The sequence below is a fragment of the Daldinia childiae genome (genome assembly GCF_008694065.1).
Source record: "Daldinia childiae strain JS-1345 chromosome Unknown Scaffold2, whole genome shotgun sequence".
NCBI lineage: Eukaryota > Fungi > Ascomycota > Sordariomycetes > Xylariales > Hypoxylaceae > Daldinia > Daldinia childiae.
The window spans coordinates 4,611,713-4,635,959 of record NW_022984643.1 but is presented as its reverse complement, the minus strand read 5'-3'; the positions used below and the strand labels follow the sequence as shown (position 1 = coordinate 4,635,959).

The 24,247-nt window shown below is 44.9% G+C and overlaps 6 protein-coding genes across 6 annotated transcripts; 3 read left to right on the top strand and 3 right to left on the bottom strand.

Annotated features, from left to right (window-relative positions):
• Positions 1 to 159: 159 nt before the first annotated feature.
• GL218_02137 (uncharacterized protein) lies at positions 160 to 754 on the bottom strand (the record flags this gene model as incomplete). The annotated part of the gene is made up of 4 exons (XM_033578632.1): positions 160 to 196; positions 276 to 459; positions 549 to 680; positions 742 to 754. The coding sequence occupies 4 exons, from the start codon at positions 752 to 754 to the stop codon at positions 160 to 162; spliced, it is 366 nt and encodes a 121-aa protein (XP_033438049.1).
• Positions 755 to 2,599: 1,845 nt separating this feature from the next.
• GL218_02136 (putative cysteine-tRNA ligase) lies at positions 2,600 to 4,633 on the bottom strand (the record flags this gene model as incomplete). The annotated part of the gene is made up of 4 exons (XM_033578631.1): positions 2,600 to 3,130; positions 3,193 to 4,115; positions 4,192 to 4,330; positions 4,400 to 4,633. 4 exons carry the CDS (start codon positions 4,631 to 4,633, stop codon positions 2,600 to 2,602), a joined length of 1,827 nt encoding a protein of 608 aa, XP_033438048.1.
• Positions 4,634 to 5,778: 1,145 nt separating this feature from the next.
• On the top strand, positions 5,779 to 6,921 carry GL218_02135 (tRNA (adenine(58)-N(1))-methyltransferase catalytic subunit trm61; the record flags this gene model as incomplete). The annotated part of the gene is made up of 1 exon (XM_033578630.1): positions 5,779 to 6,921. One exon carries the CDS (start codon positions 5,779 to 5,781, stop codon positions 6,919 to 6,921), a length of 1,143 nt encoding a protein of 380 aa, XP_033438069.1.
• A 3,239-nt stretch (positions 6,922 to 10,160) lies between these two features.
• Positions 10,161 to 15,166, top strand: GL218_02134 (Sulfite reductase [NADPH] flavoprotein alpha-component; the record flags this gene model as incomplete). Its single annotated transcript, XM_033578629.1, has 7 exons — positions 10,161 to 10,319; positions 10,371 to 10,411; positions 10,468 to 10,893; positions 11,045 to 11,357; positions 11,441 to 11,733; positions 11,857 to 12,206; positions 12,273 to 15,166. 7 exons carry the CDS (start codon positions 10,161 to 10,163, stop codon positions 15,164 to 15,166), a joined length of 4,476 nt encoding a protein of 1,491 aa, XP_033438050.1.
• A 1,322-nt stretch (positions 15,167 to 16,488) lies between these two features.
• GL218_02133 (Salicylate hydroxylase) lies at positions 16,489 to 17,646 on the bottom strand (the record flags this gene model as incomplete). Its single annotated transcript, XM_033578628.1, has 1 exon — positions 16,489 to 17,646. One exon carries the CDS (start codon positions 17,644 to 17,646, stop codon positions 16,489 to 16,491), a length of 1,158 nt encoding a protein of 385 aa, XP_033438046.1.
• A 3,611-nt stretch (positions 17,647 to 21,257) lies between these two features.
• On the top strand, positions 21,258 to 23,092 carry GL218_02132 (putative FAD-binding protein C12C2.03c; the record flags this gene model as incomplete). The annotated part of the gene is made up of 2 exons (XM_033578627.1): positions 21,258 to 22,520; positions 22,586 to 23,092. 2 exons carry the CDS (start codon positions 21,258 to 21,260, stop codon positions 23,090 to 23,092), a joined length of 1,770 nt encoding a protein of 589 aa, XP_033438045.1.
• Between the last annotated feature and the right edge of the window lie 1,155 nt (positions 23,093 to 24,247).

Below are 24,247 nucleotides of genomic sequence, written 5' to 3'. Positions count from 1 at the left end.
TTCACATTCAATCACCTTTGTGCAGATAAACATATTCACCTCATCACAACTCCTCAGCAAATATTTATTCATTGATTTCATTCCATTCATTCATAGCTACTATCTAGCTACACACTAATTCCTAGTGCCCGCACACGAACCGAGGTAAGATCCTTAGATCTAGTAGTCCATCGAAGGGTGGCGGCGGCTGTTGTTACTACGTAGCCCAAAATGTCAGCATTATATTCTACCAACCTCTTTGTACTCGGCGAAAAGTATCAGGCAAGACTACTTACGGGTCATACTGGTCCTGGTCACCGTACTGGCGGTCGTATAACTCCTCAGCCTGCCTCTTAGCGTGGTGTTTAGCCTTCTCGCGGTCTACAAAGTCCAGACCCTTTGTCTCGACGAGCTTGTCGACCTCGGCGCCCGCGATGCCGGCAAGGAGTTCCTTGGCGAAGGCGTGGTCGACCGGCTTGCCTGTAAGTGAGTAAACGTTAGCTGATTATTACCAGTGGATGTATTCCAAGTGCCAATTATAGCTGCTTGATGTCTTCGTGGTAGTGTACCTTCACTGCGTTGGCGGTCCTCGAAGAGCTTCATGGCCTCGAAGGAGGCGGCGCCACCGATGAACTCGTGGGACAGCTTCGACTCGTGAGGCTGGCCATCGTAGAGCTCGTCACGGGCATTCTTAGCGTCGTCTGACTGTAATTAGCTTTACAACACATAGCGACGAGCAACCCATCTTAGCACTAAACATACCAAATCCGAACATGGTTGCTGGTTTATAATGATAAAATAGTCGTTAAAATTGTTTGCTTGTTTTGATTACTCTTCAAATTAAGTTAAGTTGTCCAGCTAAGAATCAAAACTCAATGAAAGACAGATGACACATGCTTATATAGATAACCTACCTAATGGAGCAGCTTCATCATAGGCTACCTCATTACGAGCTTAAGTAGCTAGCAATGACATCTTCATGTGGACCGAGGACGCTGCTGAAACCTGATCGGCTCGACCGGCACACGCATTAGGGGCTGGAACACGTAATGAGCAGAGCAGAACAAATTAAGCATTACACCTCCGCCTTCGTTGTAACAAATACGGGGGTATGCCGGTATAACGAAAAGGCGGAGTAGCCTGTCTCTAGCCATTCCTGCGATGTGATTTGCGTATATTCCACCATGAGCAGATAATATGTCACACCTTATATCTGCATACCGCCAAGGATAGTAACCTCTCTTATTTACCTTGGAAAATAATAGCTTAGCAAGTAATAGCTCTGAATTCCAAGGTAAACGCATGTTGCTGAGTAAAGCGATGTATATCCAGGTATCCAGGTATTTTACGACCTAAGCCGAATGCTTATCCTCACCCCTCTTCTACTAATAAATAATTGTAGAGTTAACCGTAATAGACCTCGGGCTTACCTGGGTTAGGTAGCACATGTTCACTTCACCTAAACCTATTGGATGCAGGGATGAAGCCTGAAACGATTTATATATCGTAGCTAATGCAACAGTAGCTATCCGACAAGGTGAAGATTCTAAGCAACTTTGAATGTTGGCGGTAGACCCAGTTAGTATCCAACTTTCGAGGGTTGGAATCACTGGATATCCTTACTCTATCTATCGAAATGGGGCCTCGTAATCGAGCCACCATTAACATCATGCTAGTTTCGTCGTGAAGCTGTTACCCGCTGAACTTACGTATGGCCATTATGCCGTAAGAGGGGGCCTCGAGAGGGCTAGCGTCGGATACAAAGATGCTGAATTTATTTGCAACTAGGACGTACGATGTAACTTGGAAGCACATGTGTGGTTAAGAAACGACAAGGTGCTAAGCTAGGATGCCAAGCCGATACCCGGCTTGGCAAAGCTTGTTCACAACTGCTGGGTCGAGCAAACCAGGGGTTCGGACATGGGACTCTAGCTTGTTTATTGGTCCATTCTAAGATCATCAAGCTTATGAATGAGGAGACTAGAATAGATAGATCGAACCACTTTTATACCTCTTAGAAAAAATATGATAGTCTATAGGTAATAACACAACTTAAAAATTGGTATCTTTTAATGCCTTCTGTCTAGATAGATCGCTCATGACTTACGCTGCACCCCCTCCAAATTTAGCCTTGTATTCACCGTGTGCCTTCTTTTGCCTATCCCAATCCTTCTTCAACTTTTTCAATTGGCTCTTAGCAACTTCACTACCGTCCTTCGTCTTTGTAGGCAATCCTTCTGCATCCCATTCACTATACCGATCGTCGCTCTTAAACATCTCCTCCGCGCCACTTTTGCCTTTTCCCATTTTTCTTCTTCAGCTTTTTCTCTAGCAATTCTTGCCTCTTCCTTTGCACGTGCTTTCTCTGCTTCCTTGGCTGCCTTTCCTCCTCTCTGCTGCGATCAACTCAGCTGCGGGAACAAATTTAATTAATGACGGCTGATCCGGCCGATCGTCTAAGTAGACTCCAAGGTTGGTGAGATCAAAATCTCGCACCCGGTCACTTAAGGTTAGGATTGACTTCTTTACTTCTGGTGATGCTGTCGGGGCCAGACGCCGGAGCTCATCGCGTAGCTTTGCCACTGCACGTAGATATGGCAATGCCAATTGCTCTGGGTCTCTAGTTCCAGCAGGCTAAAGAATCAAACTCCGGATCCGGTGATTGTGAGAGAAGATTGGTGATAGTTTCAGAGGAAGGGAGCTTCAGAGCCCGCACGTCGGAATAGATTGTCTCATATACAGTCTTATATGGCTGCACGGCTATTTTCGGGTCTTGGTTAGTCGCCGCGGCGGCAGAAACCCAACCGAGACCTTCATAAGGAGGGCTCGCATTCGCGTCGAGACCAAGAATGCCAACTATCTTGGTAATCCACCTTGCAATTGCTTCAACTGCCGGCAGGTCCACATTAGACTTCTGGGCGTTGATATGAACGTTGACTTTTCGAATGACTTCCGCTATTGCTCGTAAGACTTGTGGCGTATCAAAAGAGTTAGTAAAGGCTTCTTCAACCTCTTTCTTGGCTTGCTCTAAATCGGCTCCTAAGCCTTCTTGGGATTTATCATCAATCGAGAGTGCCTTCACACCGCTATCCACAGTCGTTGAAGAGCCGGCTGCTTCGGCCAGAAGCGATTTTGTGTTTGTGAAAAAGTTCTAGTAGTATTAGTAGGCATATTAGTAGGCATTTGCAATCGAGGAACCAGTAGGCAGCTTACATTGACCAGGCTTTCCCAGCTGTCCGCTTGAGTTCTCATGTCCGGCGATATTTCAACGCCGTCGTTCCATCTACCGAGAAGGAATACTATACGCATTGACCGTGCTGTATATGTTGATGCTAATGCATCCTTGATTGTCTGAAAATTCTTGAGGGATTTGGACATTTTCGACCCGGAAATCGATAAGTGGCCCATGTGCAGGAAATAGTTGACCCAAGTATGCTCATGACCGTGTTCGCAGAAATACGCCTCGCTTTGGGCTAGTTCATTGTCGTGATGCGGAAATGCCAGATCGATACCACCACTATGAAGGTCCATACGCGAACCCAGAACATCGGACGCCATCACTGAGCATTCAATATGCCATCCTGGCCGTCCATTGCCCCATTTGCTTGGCCAGTACGGTTCACCTGGTTTGGACTTCTTCCACAGTGCAAAATCACCGGCACCTTTCTTCCCGCCGAGGCTCTTAGATAGGGAGCCCTCGCCTTCTTCTTGCAGTGCCTTATCATTGCGACTATCCGGTCGTAATCTCGCATACGTATTTCCCGCCTTCTCAAACGCTGTAATATCGAAGTAGACGGATCCCTCAGCTTCGTACGCATAACCCTTTTCGACAACCTTTTCAACGAACTTAGCGATTTGAGGCACATATTCGGTAACTCGCGTGACTACATCAGGGCGAAGTACGTTTAGAGCATCCATATCGTCAGTAAATTCGCCCTCCATAAACTTGGTTAGATCGGTGAAGATTGACTGATCGCTTGTATCAATGGTTTCCTTGTATAAGGAATCCAGATACGGTAGTAAGATCTCGTCGGCACCCCCGAATACCTGGTTACCACCGATAGCAATAACCGCGGTGGTCATATTGCTTATGTGCATCTTCAGTTTTGCCTCGGCGTCTCCTGGCTTGCCTTCTCCTGTTAGAGTACCCCCCTAATACATTTCCGTACGCTGCATCTCTTCGAGGAATATAATTGTTGACATCTAGCTCACCCTCGCCTTCGAGAAGCTTAGGGAGATTGCTCTTTGCATATGCTCGGAACGCAGCTTTCGCTAATTCTATGGTCTCGTCGTCTGTGTAGTTCTTTTGTTTTTCAAGGTCGAGCAAGCGTTGTCTTCGGGCTTTTATTATCTTATATATAGAGTTAGCCATGTAGTTTTATCTTTAATAACTACGTAGATAGCATTCTAGCATTCGCACCTTATCGTCTACATCTGTGAAGTTCATAACGAACTTGACGTCGAATCCAAAGTAGTGCAACAGGATACGTCGTATAATATCGGTCGAGACATAATTGCGCGCATGACCTAAATGGCTCTGATCGTAGACAGTCGGACCACAGGCATACCAGGAGATCTTTCCTTTCTCAATTGGAACAAAAGGTACTGGCCCTCCTGGTTTTAGAGAGTTATGAACTCGGATCGTGGAAGACATGGTGGGGTATGTCGCAAAACCTCTACGTGGTGAGTAATGAGTGTAGTGAGTTGCACGAGTATTAAATATATGCCGCCTTGATACTCTAAAGAAGAGGAAGTTCATCAAGACGAACATACATGAGAATAAGAGTAGAAGGGGGGGCTTGTCATAGATAAATAATAATTTGGAGTCAGCTATGCAAAAGACTATTTTTGAGTCACAGAGACAATGTCGCAATTTGGGTTGGCACCGCAGAAAAGTACATGCCACAATGCCTCAACTAAATTAAACCCTCGTATCTTCACTATACACTATGATAGTGCTATACATAAACCACTTTCCTTTAGGAAATAAGCATATTATTAACCTAGATAGGTAGTTACACATAATTAAAAACTTGGTTAACTTAATTCTTAAGCTAGATAAATATAATTCGTCTAGGATCTACCAAACAAAAATTAATTCTTTTATTTAAGGTAGGAACATTATTCTCTACTCGTGTTGATATGCAGTACATGCAGCCTTGCAGATTATCGGGATTCTAGGTTCCGCTACCCCTCTATCTCATGCCGCAAAGTAGATAACGCTATCGATTACCAAAAGTGCCCCTCTATCATTTGTTCTCTCAGCCTTACCCTGATTTTTTTTTTAGCCTCGAAACTCAACATTTATATTCAATTCTTCCTCTACTGCCCATATACGGAACCTGGACATTCTATTTTTATCAATAACGAGCTAGTTTATACTACATACTCAATACGAGTTACATTAATATGTCGGCTGTCTCTCCTTTCCTCGACCCTGGTCCTCAGACGGCATTAAATACATTAGTTCTAGCACATCTATCTCGAGATAGCATTCAGCCCATATATTTAAGAGAGGTTTCCGGTAAAACTGACGGATATGTTGAAGGGCCAGTTTTAAACACGCGATTTGGCTCATTTCCGCATTCAACTTTACTCGATAAGCCTTGGGGTTCGCAGATACGCGCCTCGGTTGTAGACACCGGCTCTAGAGGTAGAAAGCTGAAACTCGAACGTAGCGGCAGATGGTGAGGGGTTAGATAATAGTACGGAGGATGTCGTATCGAGTACAGCGGCAACCAAGGACGTCAAGACGGCACCGAGTGGTTTCATCCACATTCTGCCTCCTACCCCTGAGTTATGGACAACGAGTTTACCGATCGAACTCAAGTAGTATATACGCCTGACTACAGCTACATTCTTCACCGGATCCGTGCCCGCCCTGGTATGAAGATAATCGAGGCTGGAGCAGGGAGCGGCAGTTTTACACACGCTTCCGCCAGGGCCGTTTATAATGGCTATCCTAAAGACGCACACGATGCGAAGGGCAAAGTTTTCAGTTTCGAGTTTAACCAAGATCGATATCAGAAGATGCAAAAGGAAATTGAAGAGCATCGCTTAGATGGAATAGTTCAGATTACCCACAGAGATGTCTATAATGATGGCTTTCTTATCGATGGCGAAAGTCCCGGAGCTGAATGTATCTTCCTCGACCTTCCGGCACCTTGGAAGGCACTTCCTCATCTAGCAAGAAGTAGGCCAACACCGTCTCAACTCTCAAGTAGCGGGTTAGACAATCTTGAAGATACTGGATCTGAATGGAAATCCCCACTTCGTCCGGATCGGACTGCCTATCTTTGCACTTTCTCCCCGTGTATTGAACAGGTTACTAGGACCATTGACGTCATGCGCCGCTTAGGCTGGATGGAAATCGAAATGGTTGAAGTTGCACATAGGAGGATAAATGTCATGCGAGAGCGGATTGGGTTAAGCTTACCTGCGGGTGACCGAAACGCCAGCCAGACAGCTGCAAATGTTGCAGAGGCTATCGCCAAGTTACAGGAAGTCGAAGGTCGAATCAATAATTTTCGCGGCCAATCTCGTGACAACGATGTTGAGATGGGTGAAGATGATGAAGCAACGGCCGATAGCAATCCTATCGACAGCAATAAAATATCTATGCTAGGTAATGAAGCCGAAAGTGCTCAATCGGTTAAACCCTGGATGATAGGGAGAGTGATACATCGGACGGAACCCGAAATCAAGACGCATACCTCATATCTCGTCTTCGCACTACTGCCGCAGGAATGGACAGAAGCGCAGGAAGCGGCAGCTTTTGAAAATTGGCCATGTGGTAAGGAAAGCAAGGTTATTGGAAAATTAGATAAGGAAGCGCGGAAACAAGAGAAGCGAGAATTACTCCAGGGAAAGAAGAGGAAGAAGGATACTGATAGCAGGTCCGAAGCTGAGCGCCCTCTACCAAAGAAGAGTAAAACGCCATAGATGGAAAACTTAAAATACCTACATAAATAAAGCATATGATACCCCGGCCTATATGGTCATTAAATCAATCTGATAAGAACTTGTACTTGTCTTGATATCTGTCCTCTGATATATATAGGTAGACAAGATTTTATATGTTCTAAAGACTAAACCCTTGTAACTAACTGACAATGCTTTAAGTAACATTGAACATCATATGACTCGTGTAACATCTTGGAAATATCACGACAGCTATGGCAAAATTATATAAATCCAGTAAAAAACCCCCCCATTTCAGGCATTTAAAATAGATATAAAAATTTACCTAATTTAAGCTTGGCAATTGATGTTTTTGGGAGTAATATCGTTTCATCAGGCGGCTTGATCGACAACATGGACTAGTTTTGTTACAGGTAGGTTGCGAAGCACTATTTTAACAAAAACATTAGAAAGGGCAAGCAAGCAAGTGCTAATATTAGCATATACTTATCTAACTTTTTCTAGAATTTACTAAACCCTTGACAATACCATATTTATATAAATAACCAACGTAAACATTTAAAGCTTATTACAAATTTTATTACACTTTTTTTGACGTGTTATTTTGTATATTTATACGCCTCATATGATTAGGCTACACGTAGGTACCTACAGATTATGTATGTAGGTAGGTATTTATAATAGACGAAGATCAGAAGATCATTTATAGCCGCAAGCTAACCTTTAAACTATTATCTTGCACATTATGTTTTGGCAGCGGAATGTAGTAACACAAGTACGACGCGAAACATTTTAGGTACCATGTGCAATAATACCATACCGGCAAAATGTGGTTTTGAGATATGATATTTGGGGGGTGGAATGATTCTTATATCGGATATCTTTTCTTGTACGGGAATTAAAATCCTGATTGGATAAAATATTATTACAATATTAAAAAAATGAAAGTGTGGGTAATAAGGTTCAAAAACGGGTAATCTTTTAGCATTAGTGGACTGGCCACCCACTAAAGCTGCTAGCTTAAAAACATTTCCGCATTAGTGGGACGTATTGTAATGGGGTTAAAAGCCTAAGGTTCGAGTTTTAAGCCTTTTAGCTTTTTTGATTTTTAAAGTTTTTTGAGGTTACATAACTTAAATCCCACTTATTTCAACTAATTAAAGCTTTTAATTCCAAGGAATTATTCCTTTCTTAAAAATAATTCTTTTAAAAATAATCATTATTTTATAAAATATTATATTTCTTATTTTAACCATTATTATGGGTAATAATAATCTACGTACGGAATCTTTCCTAAAACCCATATAATGTCGTTACGGTAACCAGGCACAGTATTAGCTTTGAAATAAGCCAATAATAAGCATAGAATTGCCATTAATTATTAGGTAATGGGGCTCTTTAATGAGGCTAGCACTGTTTCATTAATGGAGTACATGGCATACCAGTAACTTTAAAAACACAGTACAAATCGACTAAAGAAACAGCACATCCATTTTCACGTAAAATGCGCCAACCGTGCACCCGACCATACATTTGATACATAAATACTTAGGTAAATATAGAAATATTTATAATACTTAATATATATTAATTTATATAACTTCTTAAATCCGGTCTAAATCACGTGCAATTAAGCTTATTATTTTTTTAATTTTTCACTTTAAATATAACATTTTTAATAAATATTTCGTTGAAATTTTGTAATTTAAATAATAATAAATAATAAATAAAATAAATAAATAAAATAAAAAAATAAAATAAAAAAATAAATAAAATAAATAAAATAAATAAAAAAATAAAATAAATAAAATAATAAAAATAAATAAAAAATAAAATAAATAAAATAAATAAAATAAATAAAATAAAATATTACGTAATATAATTAATAAAATTTAGTATTTTTATTTTTTATTAATTATTTTTAAAAAATTTATAATAATTTTTAATTTATTTAATAACGGTTTTTATTTAAATAAATATATTAAATTTATATAAATTTTATAATTTTATATATTTATATATTATTTTTATTATTTTATTTCTATTTTATTTCATTTATTTAAATAAAAATAATATTTAAAAATTATAGAAATTTCATTTGGTTACAATGCAAGTGGGGTATATGCATGGGGTTGGGTACAGTTTTAAATGGCCGTGCATGGTGGCTTGTGGTGGCTTGTAGTGGCTTTCATCACGTGCAAAGTGGATGTGCTGTTTCTTTAGTCGATCTGTACTGTGTCTTTAGAGTTACTGATGGCATACGTTTTTAACCCCTGTAATTGCCTTACTTCTTTTAAAGGAAGGATCCGCGCCTTGGTATTCAACTTCTAGAATTACACTTGCGCGTCTTTTAAACCTCTTTCATTTCAAACTCAGCATCCTCTAACCCTAGGCAATTGGGAGAGGCTAGACTTTATAACTGAGGGCCAGTTGAAGTGCCTAAAATGATATACAATTCTCAAATAAGTTAATTAAGTAAACAAGACATTGCTAATATTAGGTATCTACAGCTCTATCAACCTTAAATCATGTTGCTATCCTTGAATTCGAATATTGGAAGAGACTACAAACAGCCTATCCGCGATGGAGCTGGATTAGGCAATTTAAGCCGCGAGTCTTGTCGTATGGGAGAAGCTCAGGACATTGATAGGATGGCAGCTACAGCTGAACCGCCGCAAAGTCCAAATGAAATATGTTATTCAGGTTCTCCCAGATCCCAGATCTATATTGTTCTCCAGTAAAGACTGGAATTTTCTAAGCTATGGGACGCCAAGTTTTATCCCAGTCCTCAACCCATAAAAGCTACTCCTATCTTGGCATGTTTCGCTTCGACTGGTCCTTAACTGATGGCATCATCCCCTTAGAGTATAGGAGATTACGCGTCACACGGAGATGATCTTGGTCTATCTTGTTATGTGACACCGGCATCACCGCCGCTAATATACATCACGTCTTACCAGGTATCGTCAAACTATCAAGCTTCTTACTGGTGGTTCTAGTCGGTAAAATGTCTCCACCCAGGTCGAAGTCTAGATTTCGTTAAGTCTACGAAAATTCCATTGAATCTCATTGTGTCTTTGCTTCAGCTACACACTTGATGCTTAATATTCTCTTCTACGAGAAAAGAAAAAATAATCGTTCTCTATTCAGCCTGCCCTGGTGGGTTTTTGTTTTTGCCCTGGCGGCCTTACGATCGTTTAAAATCTAGCCTGGATTAAGATACTTACAAGTTTTATACCCACATTACCAATATAATAGTCATGTCAGAATACTCGTGTCCAGTATCTGGCTCCGTTGGAGGAAGATGTCCTGTCGGACATGCAGATTCGAGCAGAAGCAGAAGTAATAGTCGAATGGGACCTCGAGGTTGTGCCTTTTCAGGATATAGCCAACCAGTAGACCTTCATGCAGCCTTTGATGTACGTTAAGTTGTAAGCCCAAAGTCGTCGATAATCAACTAACGGAAATAGATTCCGCGGGGTGTTGATGCCGGAGAATGGCTCCGAATGAGGTACGAATTTGAGAATAGACTGACTAACTTACACCAGCTAAAAATGGCCTATATAGAGAACGCAAATCGATAAATCAGTTACTTTATACAAACATTCCGTCAGTCCAGGAAATTAACGCAGTCAAGAGTCAAGCAGAGCTCGATGCCTTCAACGTTCGAGAGCAAGATCTCCTAGCCGTAGCGTTGGGCGCGCCAGCAAGACAGGTTATGCTAAGAGCAGAGGAGATCGGCCCCAAAACTGGTTGGCTAGACGGCTATCTTAGTGCAGAGCACGGTTTCTGCCCACCGGATTACGAAGAGGCCGCCGGCGCATTAGCAAGGACTCCTGGCCGGGTGTGGGCCGATCTCTGCGAGCGTATGCCCGGTTGCGTTGCAAGAGGGCGTGTCCAAGAATCCGTTGCAGCTCTTCCCCTCGTCGAAGGAACCAAAGAGGTGATCCCGGACCAAGCGTTGTGGGCAGCTCTAGTAGCTTTAGGGAGTAAGTATGCGTTATAGTAACTTGTTACCCCTGAACACCTTGCTTTATACACCATAAAACTGGCACGGGTTTGCCATATACGCGTGGATTATGTTATATTACACATACCCCATATCTCTTCTATACTCTATGAATACTAACATTGGACTCCATAGTGATATGCTCCATATATCGTTCGAAGAAAAATATGATGGTAGTGACGGTATTACTTCTACGCGTACTAAGAAGAAGAGGCCTAATGTCCCAATGGGCGATGAGTTTGGTGAGGAGTTGGTTGGTATCCCGCGGTGCGTAGCATTACCGTATTACCAGATCTCACGACGCATGGGCCGAACTCTCCCTCATCTTACCTTCCCCGACCAGTCCTCTTACAATATCAAGATCCGAGATCCTACCTCAACGTATCCCTATGTTGCACGCACTGAAAACATAGATCTTCGCTGGCCTATGTTTGGCGAGAAGGCTGAGGTAGCTTTTCTGAAAGGTTGCGCTGACACGTCAGGTAAGCATAGCATCCTATCCATTTTCTGTTCAAATATTGATTTTCATAGCGTCCTTTCAACATGGCCCAGACGCAATTTGCTGCGTGTCAAGAGCACGTCATGAACAGGAACGTAGAAGGACTTCTTCGTGAGATGATTCGACTGAAGGAAATTCTGGAACGGATGCCCAACGCTTTTCATTCTATCAATGTTAACCCAAACTCGGGAGAGAACTATGTCCCGGTTCATCAATGGGTTCGTTGGGCCAAATTTTCTGCGCCTTTGTCTAGGAGATGTCCGGCCTCTTCAGGTCTACAATTCCCGCCCTATCTGGTCATGGATGCATTTTTAGGACGGAAGAAGTAAGTTAGACAGTCATGAGAAAAGGACTCCAGGAGTAAGATTGCTACTGGGGTAACTGGTCTCAATACTTATTCCCAACTTTCAATTTATAATGCAAAGGTACAGCTGCTGATTCTTAATAGATACACATCATTCCTTGGCGCAGAGGGCGTACATCTAAGGGCTTGGCTTCCTTCTAACCTTCGAGCATTTATTGCTGCCATTGAGTATCACTACCGCATCCCTGAATTCGTCCAACAGTCTGGCGATCCACGACTGATGGGTGTGTTGGATGGCATTATCGAGGCATACACAGGCGAACGGGGTTTCATGGGCACTCATCGTTACAAAGTCTTTGGTATTCTAGAGATTGCTGCGAAGACAGGACGTACTGAAACGAACGGTCTATCTGGTGCTGCAGATGCGTCGCGTCCATGGGAAGAGACTCACAAACAGTTTTCAGATGCTATGAAAGAACGTCTTGAACCATACCGTAAGTCACGGATATATGCAGAAAGAGAATTTCGTCCCAGAAGCTAACGATGTGTGTGATATATAGGTGGGAGTCTGCCGGTCGAGCCACATCAGATGAGAGGCACCTTCGAAGAATGCCGCTATGTGACTAGAGTCCTGAATCGATCCCATGTCGACTCCGACTCCACGCGATCAATTGCCTTGGTAACTCTGGATATTCAAGATACGGGAATCACTTTCATGGCTGGAGACCGTCTTGCAGTCATGCCCCTTAACAGCTGGGAAGAATGTGCTAAGGTTGCCGCCGCTTTAGGGTTGGAGACCCGTATTGACGATCCGGTTGATGTTGCCGGGACGTGGTCTCGATTCGAGCAGCATCTAGCATCTGTCAGAAGAACAACACCAAAGAAGCTGACTGTGGCTGATATACTTCGTCGAGGTCATCTAGCACCCATTACTAAAGAGCTCGCCCTAAAAATCCATGGCCTCGTTGCTGCCTCCTCGAACACCGTCCTTCAAGTCCTAGCCACTGACGAATGGCCCGTCCGAGGCTCGCTAGGCGATTTACTACAGGGCGCACTTATGGATACTCCACCGCAAATATGGGATAAGGCATTCAACCTGGACAACCTTTCTTGGCTAGCCGATCTCATCCCGGTCGAAGTGCCTCGTACATATTCTATAGCCAGCTATACAGACGAACTCCTTCCAAGTACTGTTGATTTGGCCATCTCGCGTGCCGAGTACAAACTTTGCTCTACATTTTCCAAGCAGGATGACATAAATCGTGCCGGCGTCTCAAGTGGCTTCTTTAACCCGCACCCCCCATCAGACGATATGGTATCTGACGATGAGATCCTTGTCGGTGTATCCCGACCTTTGGCCTTCCATCTACCTCTAGATAATATGGCCCCCTGTGCATTCTTCGCCGGTGGCAGCGGAATCGCTCCATTCCGAAGCTTCTGGCAATATCGCTTAAATACCAGTGGCTTGTCTGGAGGTAAGAATCACTTATACTTGGGTGTTCAGTCGCGCGAGAAATTTTGCTTTGAGAATGAGCTGAGAGAGTACGTGAATGCGGATTTTATGGAAGTTCATGTAGCTTTCTCGAGGGATTCCCGCGGCCTCGCTTACGACCCGCACACACACGACCTAGTTGAGAAGCATATCCCTCCTCGCTACATTGATACTCTAATCGTTGAGCAAGGAGCCCCTATATCGGATCTCGTCATGTCAAAAAAGCAGGGAGGTCTAGGCGGGTACCTCTACGTATGCGGTTCTGTTGCTGTCTTTGATTCCGTGATGAACGGAATCCGCAAAGCAATCTATACTCACTGCACAGCAACTATGGAAAATGTCGACCTTATCATCAATAAAGCCTTTGCGGAGCGACGATTCATGCTAGACGTTTTCATGACCCCTAAGCCCCTCCCTTGCAACCTACCAACAATTCCATTATCTCAACTCGCTCAACATACTGGCCATAGGCCGGGATCCCGTATGTGGATTGGAGTTCACGGGAGCGTATACGACGTCACAGACTTTTGCCCTATGCACCCAGGAGGTATACAAATGATTAAGTCCAATGCTGGCGTGGATTGTTCCAAGTCCTTTGACAATCTAGCTCATACCAATAACCCTGAAGTTTCCAGCCTCTTGACTAAGTATTTCGTCGGACACCTAACACCAAAACCCGATTACCAAGGTGGCGAGGAAGATATATCTGCTCTGTATGATCTGTGGGCAGGTTATCTACGTACTACGGTCGAAACACTAGTAGCACATCAAATCGAGATGTACGAAATTCAGGGTGCTTCATTGAAATCATCATCGGCTTACGACCCATCTGGGTCTTCCAATATCTGGCTCCGTGAAGATTTACCCAATATCATTGCTATTCGCACATTTTATGGCTACCAGAGCAGATTACTACAAGGGGGGTTTACCGCCCTATTCGGTGCTAAGTTACAAGAACTGGTACTCAAGCTCTCATTCAGTCTCGCCAACGCGGGTGGTTCCGGAGCAAATATCCAACTACCAGACGTATTAGGAGCGGTCGCACGTGCGAATACTAGTTCGGATGCTATACAGTGTACGAACGAAGTAGCACTTGTTGGCCAGTTCATCTGCGGCACCTCAGATGCCCTCCGTTTCCACGAGCGTGGTGTCTTCGCTTACGCAGCTAAAAGTGTAGAGCTAGACATAGAATTGCTTGAGGATCTCCGCCAAGAAATAGGGACTGGCATGGATGCTTTTGACAGTATTGCGAGCACATATAGCTCGTCCGACAAGATGCAGGACCCAGATTTCGACGCCAATCGTCTCACAGCTCTCTCAACCTTCCTTCTCCAGATCCTTGAGCGAATTTCACGCCGTCTAGGGATTTTCTATGCCCAACTTGCTCAGTGCTCGGTCTATAGGCCAGAGCTCGAACGCAACCCCGCCAGAACCCGATGGGCTCTCGTGCGACGGTGTATTTGGGATGGAAGTTTGTTTATCATGGCACACAAAGCCGCCGCTGATGTTCTCACAGCGGGGCAGCAATCATCATACTATGTGTCCCGTGCCAATCCCAACCAGAACGTCGATTTCGACCGCGTCATGTCTCAAGTACGAGCAACCTTAGGCTCAGCACAAATCGAATTCCAGCCAAGCATCCCGCAGCAACCTCTCACACTGAACGCCGTACACCAGGCTCGAGGGAGGAGCTCGGGAGACGCGAGCGCGGTCGCAATGCGGGATAATGCAGGTTCTTTGCTAGCTATGAATAGCTTCGTAGAGAAGAATAATAAGGCAATTCGTAGGCTCAGCAAGATGCCTCCGATGCCCATGAGCTTCGAAGAAATACAAAGGTCCGCTCTAGGACATGCTGGTCCCCATACGCCACCAGCAGACACCCCCGAAATGAACGCCATGATGGCAGGTCTCAGTGTCAAGGATCTAGCCGGTCACGCTACCAGGCTTCCAACCCCCATCTAGCCGTGGATCCAGCCGTTCTACATCCCTAGTCCGCCGCCCATCCAATAGCATGTCGTCATCAGCTGAGATGCTCCTCAGCAAGCTTAACCAATCCCGGACTCTTCACAGCCGACAGAGCGCTTCTATGGCCCATCACACGCCACACCTGCCACCCCATCATGAGCAACCACAGCACTTGCCGCACTACCCTGTAATTGGCGGCCACCCAACACCGCCCGTACCCGGACAGCCCAAGACCAACGCCCACGCGGCACTAAGCTCCGCAATGGGACAGCTAAATACACGACGCCCGCGCAGCGATGCACCAGCGTCTCTATCGAGGTCAGCGTCTCTGTCTAGGTCAATGTCTACTACAAACACGCGTGTCCGATCCACGTCAAGGTCCAGCGCGAGAAGCGTCGCAGGTCACGACCATCCTCACGGACACGTTTCCATGCAATCTATAACGTCGCTGCGCACGTTCAAGCTCAGGGGGTTGGCGGATGCGGGGGAGAGGTTTGCGCCGGCGACTTAGGGGGTTGGGATAGGTTAAGTAGGAAGGATAATGGTTAATAATGGTTGGGTATAAAGGTTAATTGGGTTAGGTATATATATAACTTGTTCGCACATGGTGTTGAGTTAATAATAAAAATTAAGAAAATTAAAGGATCGTTAGAACATTTAGATGTATGAGTAGACGAAAAGAAGAAAAAATTGAATATGCTGGTCATTACGAGATATTATTCCTTGTGCGTTGTATAATCTTCGAATTTTTTTTATTTTTTTTACATACCTACGTTCAGGACTACTTTGGCATAGAAGGGGAACCGGATATACTACTTGACACTTACTCTCTAGGTTAGGTGGTTAAAAGAAATCATGTAAGCGTAATGAGATAATGTTTCTTTTTAGGCTGGATAATTTATTAGACATGCTTTCGGTTCCTTTCTATATCTACCCTTCTAATGCTCACGTAGCGTTATAACTAGAAAACATTAAATAGACGTCTAACCTATAGAAATTCTGTGCAGCCTCAAGTTTCCCTAGAATTTGTATATATCATGACAATCATATATAAGACAAGAGGACGACAAAACCTCGTGTATTTGAATATATCGCAAAAACCTATATTATTTGGAACTTAATAGATGCTAAAAGAATATCCAATCTCAATAGCCTTTACCTTTCCGTGGCGTGTTTCAGTTCTTCGGAACTCCGTTCGTCTTCCCATTAGTCTCTCCGTTAGCCATACCTAACCTCACAAAGGCCTTTAAGGCCGCCTCATTCTGCCCCTTAACATCAAATTCGTTCGTAAAAGCCGCCATCTCACCAAAAAAAATTCTTCATCCTCGCCGGATCCTCATGCATGCCATCCTCAGCATACGCATATACCCGCCCGAACTTGCGCGCGAGATCCACAACCGCCTGGCTCCGAGGCCTTCGGACCTCGTCGAAGGCTCGAAGGCATGTCCGATCTGCTCTGGACGCTCGACGTGAGCGAGGAGGTAATCGATCACGGCCGCGTCTTCGAGAGCTTGGGCTGCGCCGTTGCCGGCGAACGGCATCGCGGTGTGCGCTGCATCGCCGAGCATAGCGATGCGGCCCCGTGCGTAGTAGGGCGCGTGGTCGTGGTCTGCTATCGTCCAGGATGAGCTTGTGTCCTTGGCTACCATCCGCACTATCTGTTGGGCCTCTTCGCTGTAGTCGGCATACAAGGCCGGATCGAGCGGTGGGGCACACCCGTCAATCTTCGAGAAGAAGGCACCACGTACAGCGACGCCGGCGCTTAGACGTGTGTTCTTATTTAATGGGATGCAGTTGATGTGGCCTCTTGGTCCGAGGATAATTGGAACATTTGTGGTCCACTTAGGATTGATCTGCTTCCTCGCCTCATCAATCGATACCATAGTCCGATAAACCTGCCACCCATCATGATTTTTAGGCAGCGTAGCGGGATGGTCTACCCCGAGAAGGTAGCTACGGGTTACACTGTGTACTCCGTCTGCCCCTAGGAGACAGTCAACCTCAACCTCGGTTCCGTCTTGGAAGGTCAGGTGAACATTAGGCTTGCTGGAGTCTTGCTCTTTAACACCGACGAGTTTCTTACCAAAGCTGATTGCTTCCTTTGGAATTAGTGCTAGAAAACCCTCCAGTAAGTCGGCTCGGCTGACTGTCTTTCTTCCCTTCGCCCTACCAAGTTCTGCTACCAGCTGGCCTTTATGTGGCCCCTGACCTAGAATTACCTCGGTTGCCATCTCCTGGTCCTCGTCGCCCATAGACAAAGCCATATCAAAGTACGCCTGTCTTACTTCAGGTCCGATAAGCGCCATGGCTTTAATAGCATTGAGATGAAGAGCTAAGCCGGCACCAATATCTTTGTAAGCCGAGACCGATTCGTAGACATGAACATCAATATGCCGTTTCTTAACCAAGCCCGCCGCGAGAGCAAGGCCGGCGATGCCGCCTCCTACAATTGCAACTTGAATTCGGTTCTTCGCCATTATTAGAATAGTGATCGAAACCGTATAATTCAGCCATGGCACGCAAATACCAAGAGGTGCTGAAATATAGCCATTTAAACTTTGTGAGATAACCTGAACGCGCAAGCCACAACGTCACTAGGTCTCTCCTGTCAGACCCAAATACAGCGATAACTCGCGAAAATCCGACATATCAAAGACATACTTAAACTGGTGTATGCCCATACCTAAGGCAGTTATTGTGTCCTGGGACTCTCAAAAAAGGAGTGGCACAATGTAGATAGGATGCCTACCTGTGATAGACACCAAAAGTTAGAGGGGATGATATCTCATAACTGGTCTAATTCCCTTTAGGTATGTTGGCCATTTACTTGGACTTGTCTAAGTCAAGAAACCTCTAGGACCGTGGATAGGTAGTACTGTGAATTATCTCGATAGTTCAAGAATATAGGAACGAACCCCTTTCTCCTAAAAAATAGACCACCTAGGTGTAGCGCATCAGAACATCCGAATTAACCCGGGTATGTAGCACTGTGTTAAGGCCCTAAGATAGGACCTTGTTGCACATAGAAATATGTTCCGCTCTGCCGGTAGGGGGTAAACCGGCATTTTCGGCTGACTTGTACGACTTCGAGGCATGTGAAAGGGCGTTTGCTAGCCTGAAGGTTTATTTGGGGAAATACGAATGTAAGCTTCGTCATGATTCTAGTGTCATACAAATAGAACCAGTGGCTTAAAATTCTTCTTCGAGAAAACGAATTCTCCAGTTTAGCTACTACGGTTGTTATGTATATGGAGCAATGCCACATGGTGGACGATGAAGCGTTTCCCAATACAAATGCATACGCCTGTCAATGATCTACGGAAATCTTATCAGATCAAAAGCCCCCTGATGATTGGGACAGGGCTGACAAGTGGATTTCTCGTCAGGCTTATGATATGTACTGTATATAGTGTATGCATGTTGTAGCTGCAGTACTCATTCGTGGCGTGACCGGCAGCCAATGCATCCGGAATTGTTGAGGCCAGGGATATTTTCATTAAGCGAGAAACGCAAATGAAAAAAAAAAAAAACGCGGAATATAGGAATTTTGATGTCAGCCTCGGCCTCGACTCGCGGTGTAAAAACAGTGGGTGAATCCAGGGGTATGGTACGATAGATGGAACGTTTCGAAACGGAGCAAAGAGCTCATGTCGTCTCACCTGAAAAGACGCTATCGATTAATTGATTACCTATGTATTAGTAGTAGTTAATGTACCAATACGTCGTAGTGTAAATCTACACGATATTGAGCCTCAATGCAAACCCAGGTCGGATGCCGGGTCCTAGGTATGACTACGGAAGACTTTTAATTTTCTCGGTACTTGGCTTCATTTCCGGGGAATTGGATATGAGGTAATTGAAAAACAAGCTTAGGTCCAAACTCCTTATCTGATCGAAACTACTTGCTTCCCCTACCTATTTCGGTAAGCCGTTTGTCTAATGTAACCTTGATCATCAAAAAAGTAAAAAAAGGTGGATTACGTTGTAAGATCCGATATCGGCGGAACACGTTGATCAGATTGATAAAGATTTTGTGTTGTGCTGTCTGTGCTGTCTGTGCTGTGGTTAGTTAGGTAGGTTGGTTAGTCGTTTGATTGATTAGATTACTGCCCGCCCGATCCCCCGATCCCCCAATCCTTCAAAGCAATGTTGTGCTCCCCATATCGCTTGTGTCGGTTATCTCACAGTAAATAGACACTGTGCTTCCAGAACCGTGTAAACGCCGGACTGTGCAACGGCCCCATTACATTAATAGATCAAAATGTCTCAGCTATATAATTATATCGTCACTGTTTGCAATTACGTCGTTTCACCGATTAATAAAGAAGCGTTAACAGTTTCCTATCTACCTACCTATACTAACCTATACACTAATTAGTAAGACTTGACAATATTTAGCTAGATTTATTAAAGCATCGATCGAAAGAAAGAAACATTGTCCAGGATTACGGGATTATATGACCACACCATAACAGGTTAGTATCGTACGAACATAGGTATGTACCTAGGTAAGTATGTATGTATGTATTTGGCACGGAAGAATGGTTCTCACTCGGCAGAGTGCGCCCGCAGGCCCCGTCGGGTTCAATTGCCAACTCCACCAAGCCTCTCAGCCGGTGTTGCACTTATTTTGGCTTGGATTGCAGCCGAGGAAGAAAACTGGGCTAGATTATGTCGAATGATGACACCGTATTCGCATATTTCGGTGTGAGAAGGCCCCGATTTTTTGGAGGAAGACAATCCGGGGTAGCGGGCAGCAGCAGATCCAGACCAATACCATTAAGCCAGATGGTCAAGTGATGAAATATTGTGCAATTCTTAACGAACCAACCAGAAAAGTGTTGCTTTAATAATTGAGCGAGAGAGCAAGACATCGTACTGCCGTAAGAAAGAAGTTGATGAGCATTGCCGCTATATCACTCCCCCTCTCCTATCATTGTTTGTCTTCGCCATCGCCATCGTAGCGCTAAGCATGTCAACCAACAAGGAGGAAAGGTTTAGATATGATTGGTAAGTAATACCCGAGGTATATACCTAAATAGGTACCTAGGTAGATTAGTGATAATAGATAATAGACAAATAAGCAATAACAAACGAAGACATAATCTGACGTGAAAATAGGAGATAGGTAGTTTAAGTAAAAAAGTAGTTATTAACTATCAATATGTAAGTAACTTACTAACTCACTAACTCACAGGGTAAAGCTTGCCGCAAATTAACAATTGTCAGATTAGTGACACCGGAGTCTGACATCAAATTACCTAAAATGTTTATCCTCCTGTGACTTCGCAAAGTACTAAAGTTAGGTACTAAGTTAGGTACACAGTATCAAAGAAACCGGCCATCTTGGCAACTTTATCAACAAGCAATCGGCAAGAGCTTACGATGACCCAGCATTTACAGCAATTACCGTCCCACCTTTAATTGCTGCAGGTGCCAATCTGACCATCTGATAGGGTTTTTCGTCTTTGCCCCTTCTTTCCCCTTGGGATCCCCCCTGTCATCATCACTTCAACAAAAATTATTGAAATATAACAGATCGACACCTTCTGAAGAAAGAAATTTACTTACTAACCCGTCTAATTCCACAAACGACCTCATTAGGTAGTGTCACGATATTATCGTACAACTCTCCTTTTCCTTACCCCTTTTCACGGTTCGATTGCGAGTCTATCCTTTTTCCTACTGTTCGCTATTCACATTGTTAATCTGGTTGATCACCAACCTTGATATAATTATAAAAACAGACGGTGCCTTTACTGTTCTTTGTGGTGCATTTAAATATCACCACACCTCTGGGAACCCCCACCTTTTATACTTACTTCGAGAGACACCCCAGAAAATATTCTCCAAAAAACGGACGTTGATAATTCCTCGGCAACACGACGCGTAAAGAGGAAAAGAAAAAAAAAAGACGGCCATCTCCAATTTCTTAACCCCTCCCCCACTAATCAATTTCCCGACAAACGACATCAAGGTAGTTAATTCTATTTGTCGTAATTTCGCCTTCTTCCTCTGGTTGTGGCCAATTTAATCGGCAGGTAGTCCTCTTAGAAACTCTTCACGGGATTGATATAATTCAGCGACCATGTCGGTTGAAGTCGAACAGCTAGTCGACTCGACGTCCGACTACGTGTCCGAGGAGGAGATTCGCGCTCCTTCTATTGCGCCGTCTCTCACATATTCTGAGGACTCTGAAGATCAAGATGAGCTACAGGCACCAGAGGAGACTCCTCGAAGACGGCGAGCTTCGACAAGACTAATTGCACAGAGTCCAGCAGACGTGCAGAGAATCACAGGCGAATCTACCCAGCAATTGCTTAATCGATGCTGTGGTGGCGGATGTTGCATGAATGCACAGATGAAAGAGCAGGGAATCGAGTACGAACGAGTCCCACTTCCCGACAATGATGCCTTTCGTTCTTTGGGCTTGAAGATTGATGAGATACCTACTGTCTTAACTAAGATTGCGGACATGCCAGAGCAGATCACTTTCCTTCAGTCCATTCGACGTGTCTCGGGCACTCCATCGCCAACCGACTCGGCCATGTCTTTCGGAAGCCCAGTCAGCTCTCCCACCATCGAGACTAAACTCCAGAACCTTAACCTCGAGAACCTCGATACTTCGATACAGCCTCCTTCTTTCGTCCAGCCACACCATCCTTTCAATGTCTTCCCTGCCAAAATTCACAGCACCCGTGAATTGACGCGACCTGGAGCTGAGAAACGCACGTATCACTTCGATCTTGACATTACCGACTATCCCCACGGAGAAGGTGTAGACTTCAAGGTCGGAGGTGCCATCGGTGTCTCTGCGCCAAACGATACGGCTGCCGTGGATCAGGTTTTCGACTTGCTTTTGGTTCCGCGTTACTTGCGGGACAAGCCCGTCCTGCTGCGCACTACTCGTGGCCGATGGCCCACTGTCTGGGGCGAGGATCAGGCTCGCGAGTTAGTTACCACCCGGCGGGATCTTCTTACGTGGTGCTCCGATATCCAATCCTATCCACCCACCAAGTCTCTTTTACGAATTCTAGCCGAGCATGCTCTCGACCCTAACGAGAAGAAGATCCTCATGTTCCTCTGCTCTAGCCAGGGACAAGGTGTCTTTTGCGACTTCCGCACTGGCCCGCACATCTCTCTTGCTCAGATTCTGAGTGCATTCCCTTCTGCAAAGCCACCTCTGGATTTGCTGTTCTCGGTGCTCCAGCAGTTGATGCCGCGGTTTTACTCCCTTTCTAATGACCCCCATGAATCCTATGGAATTCGCGATGGAAAGCAGCACCGCCTTATTGAGTTAGCCGTCACCATTCAAGAGACGCCTGACTGGCGGGCGGGCTGCCGAACCGGTGTTGGTTCTGGTTTCTTCGAACGCCAATGTCGCAAATTTTTGGAGCTCCAACGCGCAGGAGAAAGCGCTCCTCAGCATACGTCCCGATGTTCAAGGGGCTTATGGCGAACCCGTTAGCCAAGGAATTCGTGTCTGATGGTCCGATGCTCCTTATTGGGGCTGGCGTCGGCATCGCGCCATTCCGTGGCTTCGTTCAGCACCGCCTGAAGAATGCTAACTGTGCCAACAAGGTATGGGTACTTCAGGGCGTTCGAGATTCTCTCGTAGATGAACTATATGGCGGGGAGTGGGGCGTCCACGAGGATAGAGTGAAGAAGGTTGTGCAGAGCCGACGCGGCGAGAGCCGTTATGTCCAGGACGAGGTCAGCCACCAAGCAGATCTTGTATGGTCCATCATCAACTCAGTTGACGGACGCGTCTTCGTTTGCGGTAGCTCCAAGGGCATGGGCGAAGGTGTCGAGGAGGCGCTTATTAAAGTGGCCGTGAAGAAGGGCAACTTGAAGTATGATGAAGCAAAAAAATTCTGGGAGTTGAAGAGAGACGTCGGACAGTACATTACTGAGACGTGGTAATAGCAATGGCAATGACTCCATTGGGCTCTATTGGCAGACTTGAGGGAGTGAGCTTGTAATGGGGATAGGCTTATGGTCGCTCGACAGGTCCCATAAAATCCAGGGGTCTACAAAAGTCTGTTTTTGTTGTTCATAGCATGCGGTGTTATAAAATGCCTAGAGGCTGGGCGTTTGCGCAAGCTGGGCAAGACTGGGCTGGTAAGGTTCGATTTACATGGAAGGCATTTCTTTACTAGTTGGTGGCTTGGGAGTCTGCATGAGAGGATGTCAGGACCTCGGTATGTAGGTAAAAACTACAAGAAAATGCGATGCATTACACAATACGTTTTTTGCCCGTGGAAAATTAAACTGTACATAGAGTCGAACTAGGTATACACATGCCTAGGTAAATATGATTAAATCACGATACTGAGTAACTAGTAATATTCACCTTGTCATGATTCGATGTATAGCCTCATAAGAGCTTCAATGCACGGCGGGTATTAGTAAGACGCTTGATATCCGCAAATGCTTATGATACCGGAGACATTGGGCCAACTCGACGCGGGATAGGCCAGAGGCAAGGAAAATTACCCGATTCGGAAACCGGTTGTGCCTCGTGCCTCATGCCGTGTCGTGGGGTCGCTGTGCCTCCTAGCCACGCCGCGATTAGGCGTCTAGAAAGAAGCCTCCTGACATGCTAATGCATCTCGGATAAGCTCTTCAAAGTAATTAATTGCTCGGCTAAGTAATACGCGGGAATTTGTCTGCGAAGCCTTATAACCGCGTTAATTCTGCCGCAAAGGTACTCAAGTAGGCGGCAGTCTACAAGGCGTATATTAACCAGGTACTACAAAGTATGTCGTGTAAATATACGGGCCGTATTACAGAAAATACATTTGTGTTTTGGCATATTAGTGCCGAATTGTATACTTATAGGTTAGCAGCACTGCCGCGTGGATAGTACTTAGACTACAATGTTTGCGGCCGCACTCACCGCCGAGACGCCGACGGGGCTCAGCAGAAATTAAGAATATATTGCTTTAGCGACAGGACCAATGTAAAGAAATAGATATAAAACAAGCTGAGTAGTATCAAACTAAGCGCCGATAGCCAATACCTTACACAGCTTGCGATATCAAGCGAGTGCCGAACGCGCAAAGGCGGCTAATAAGG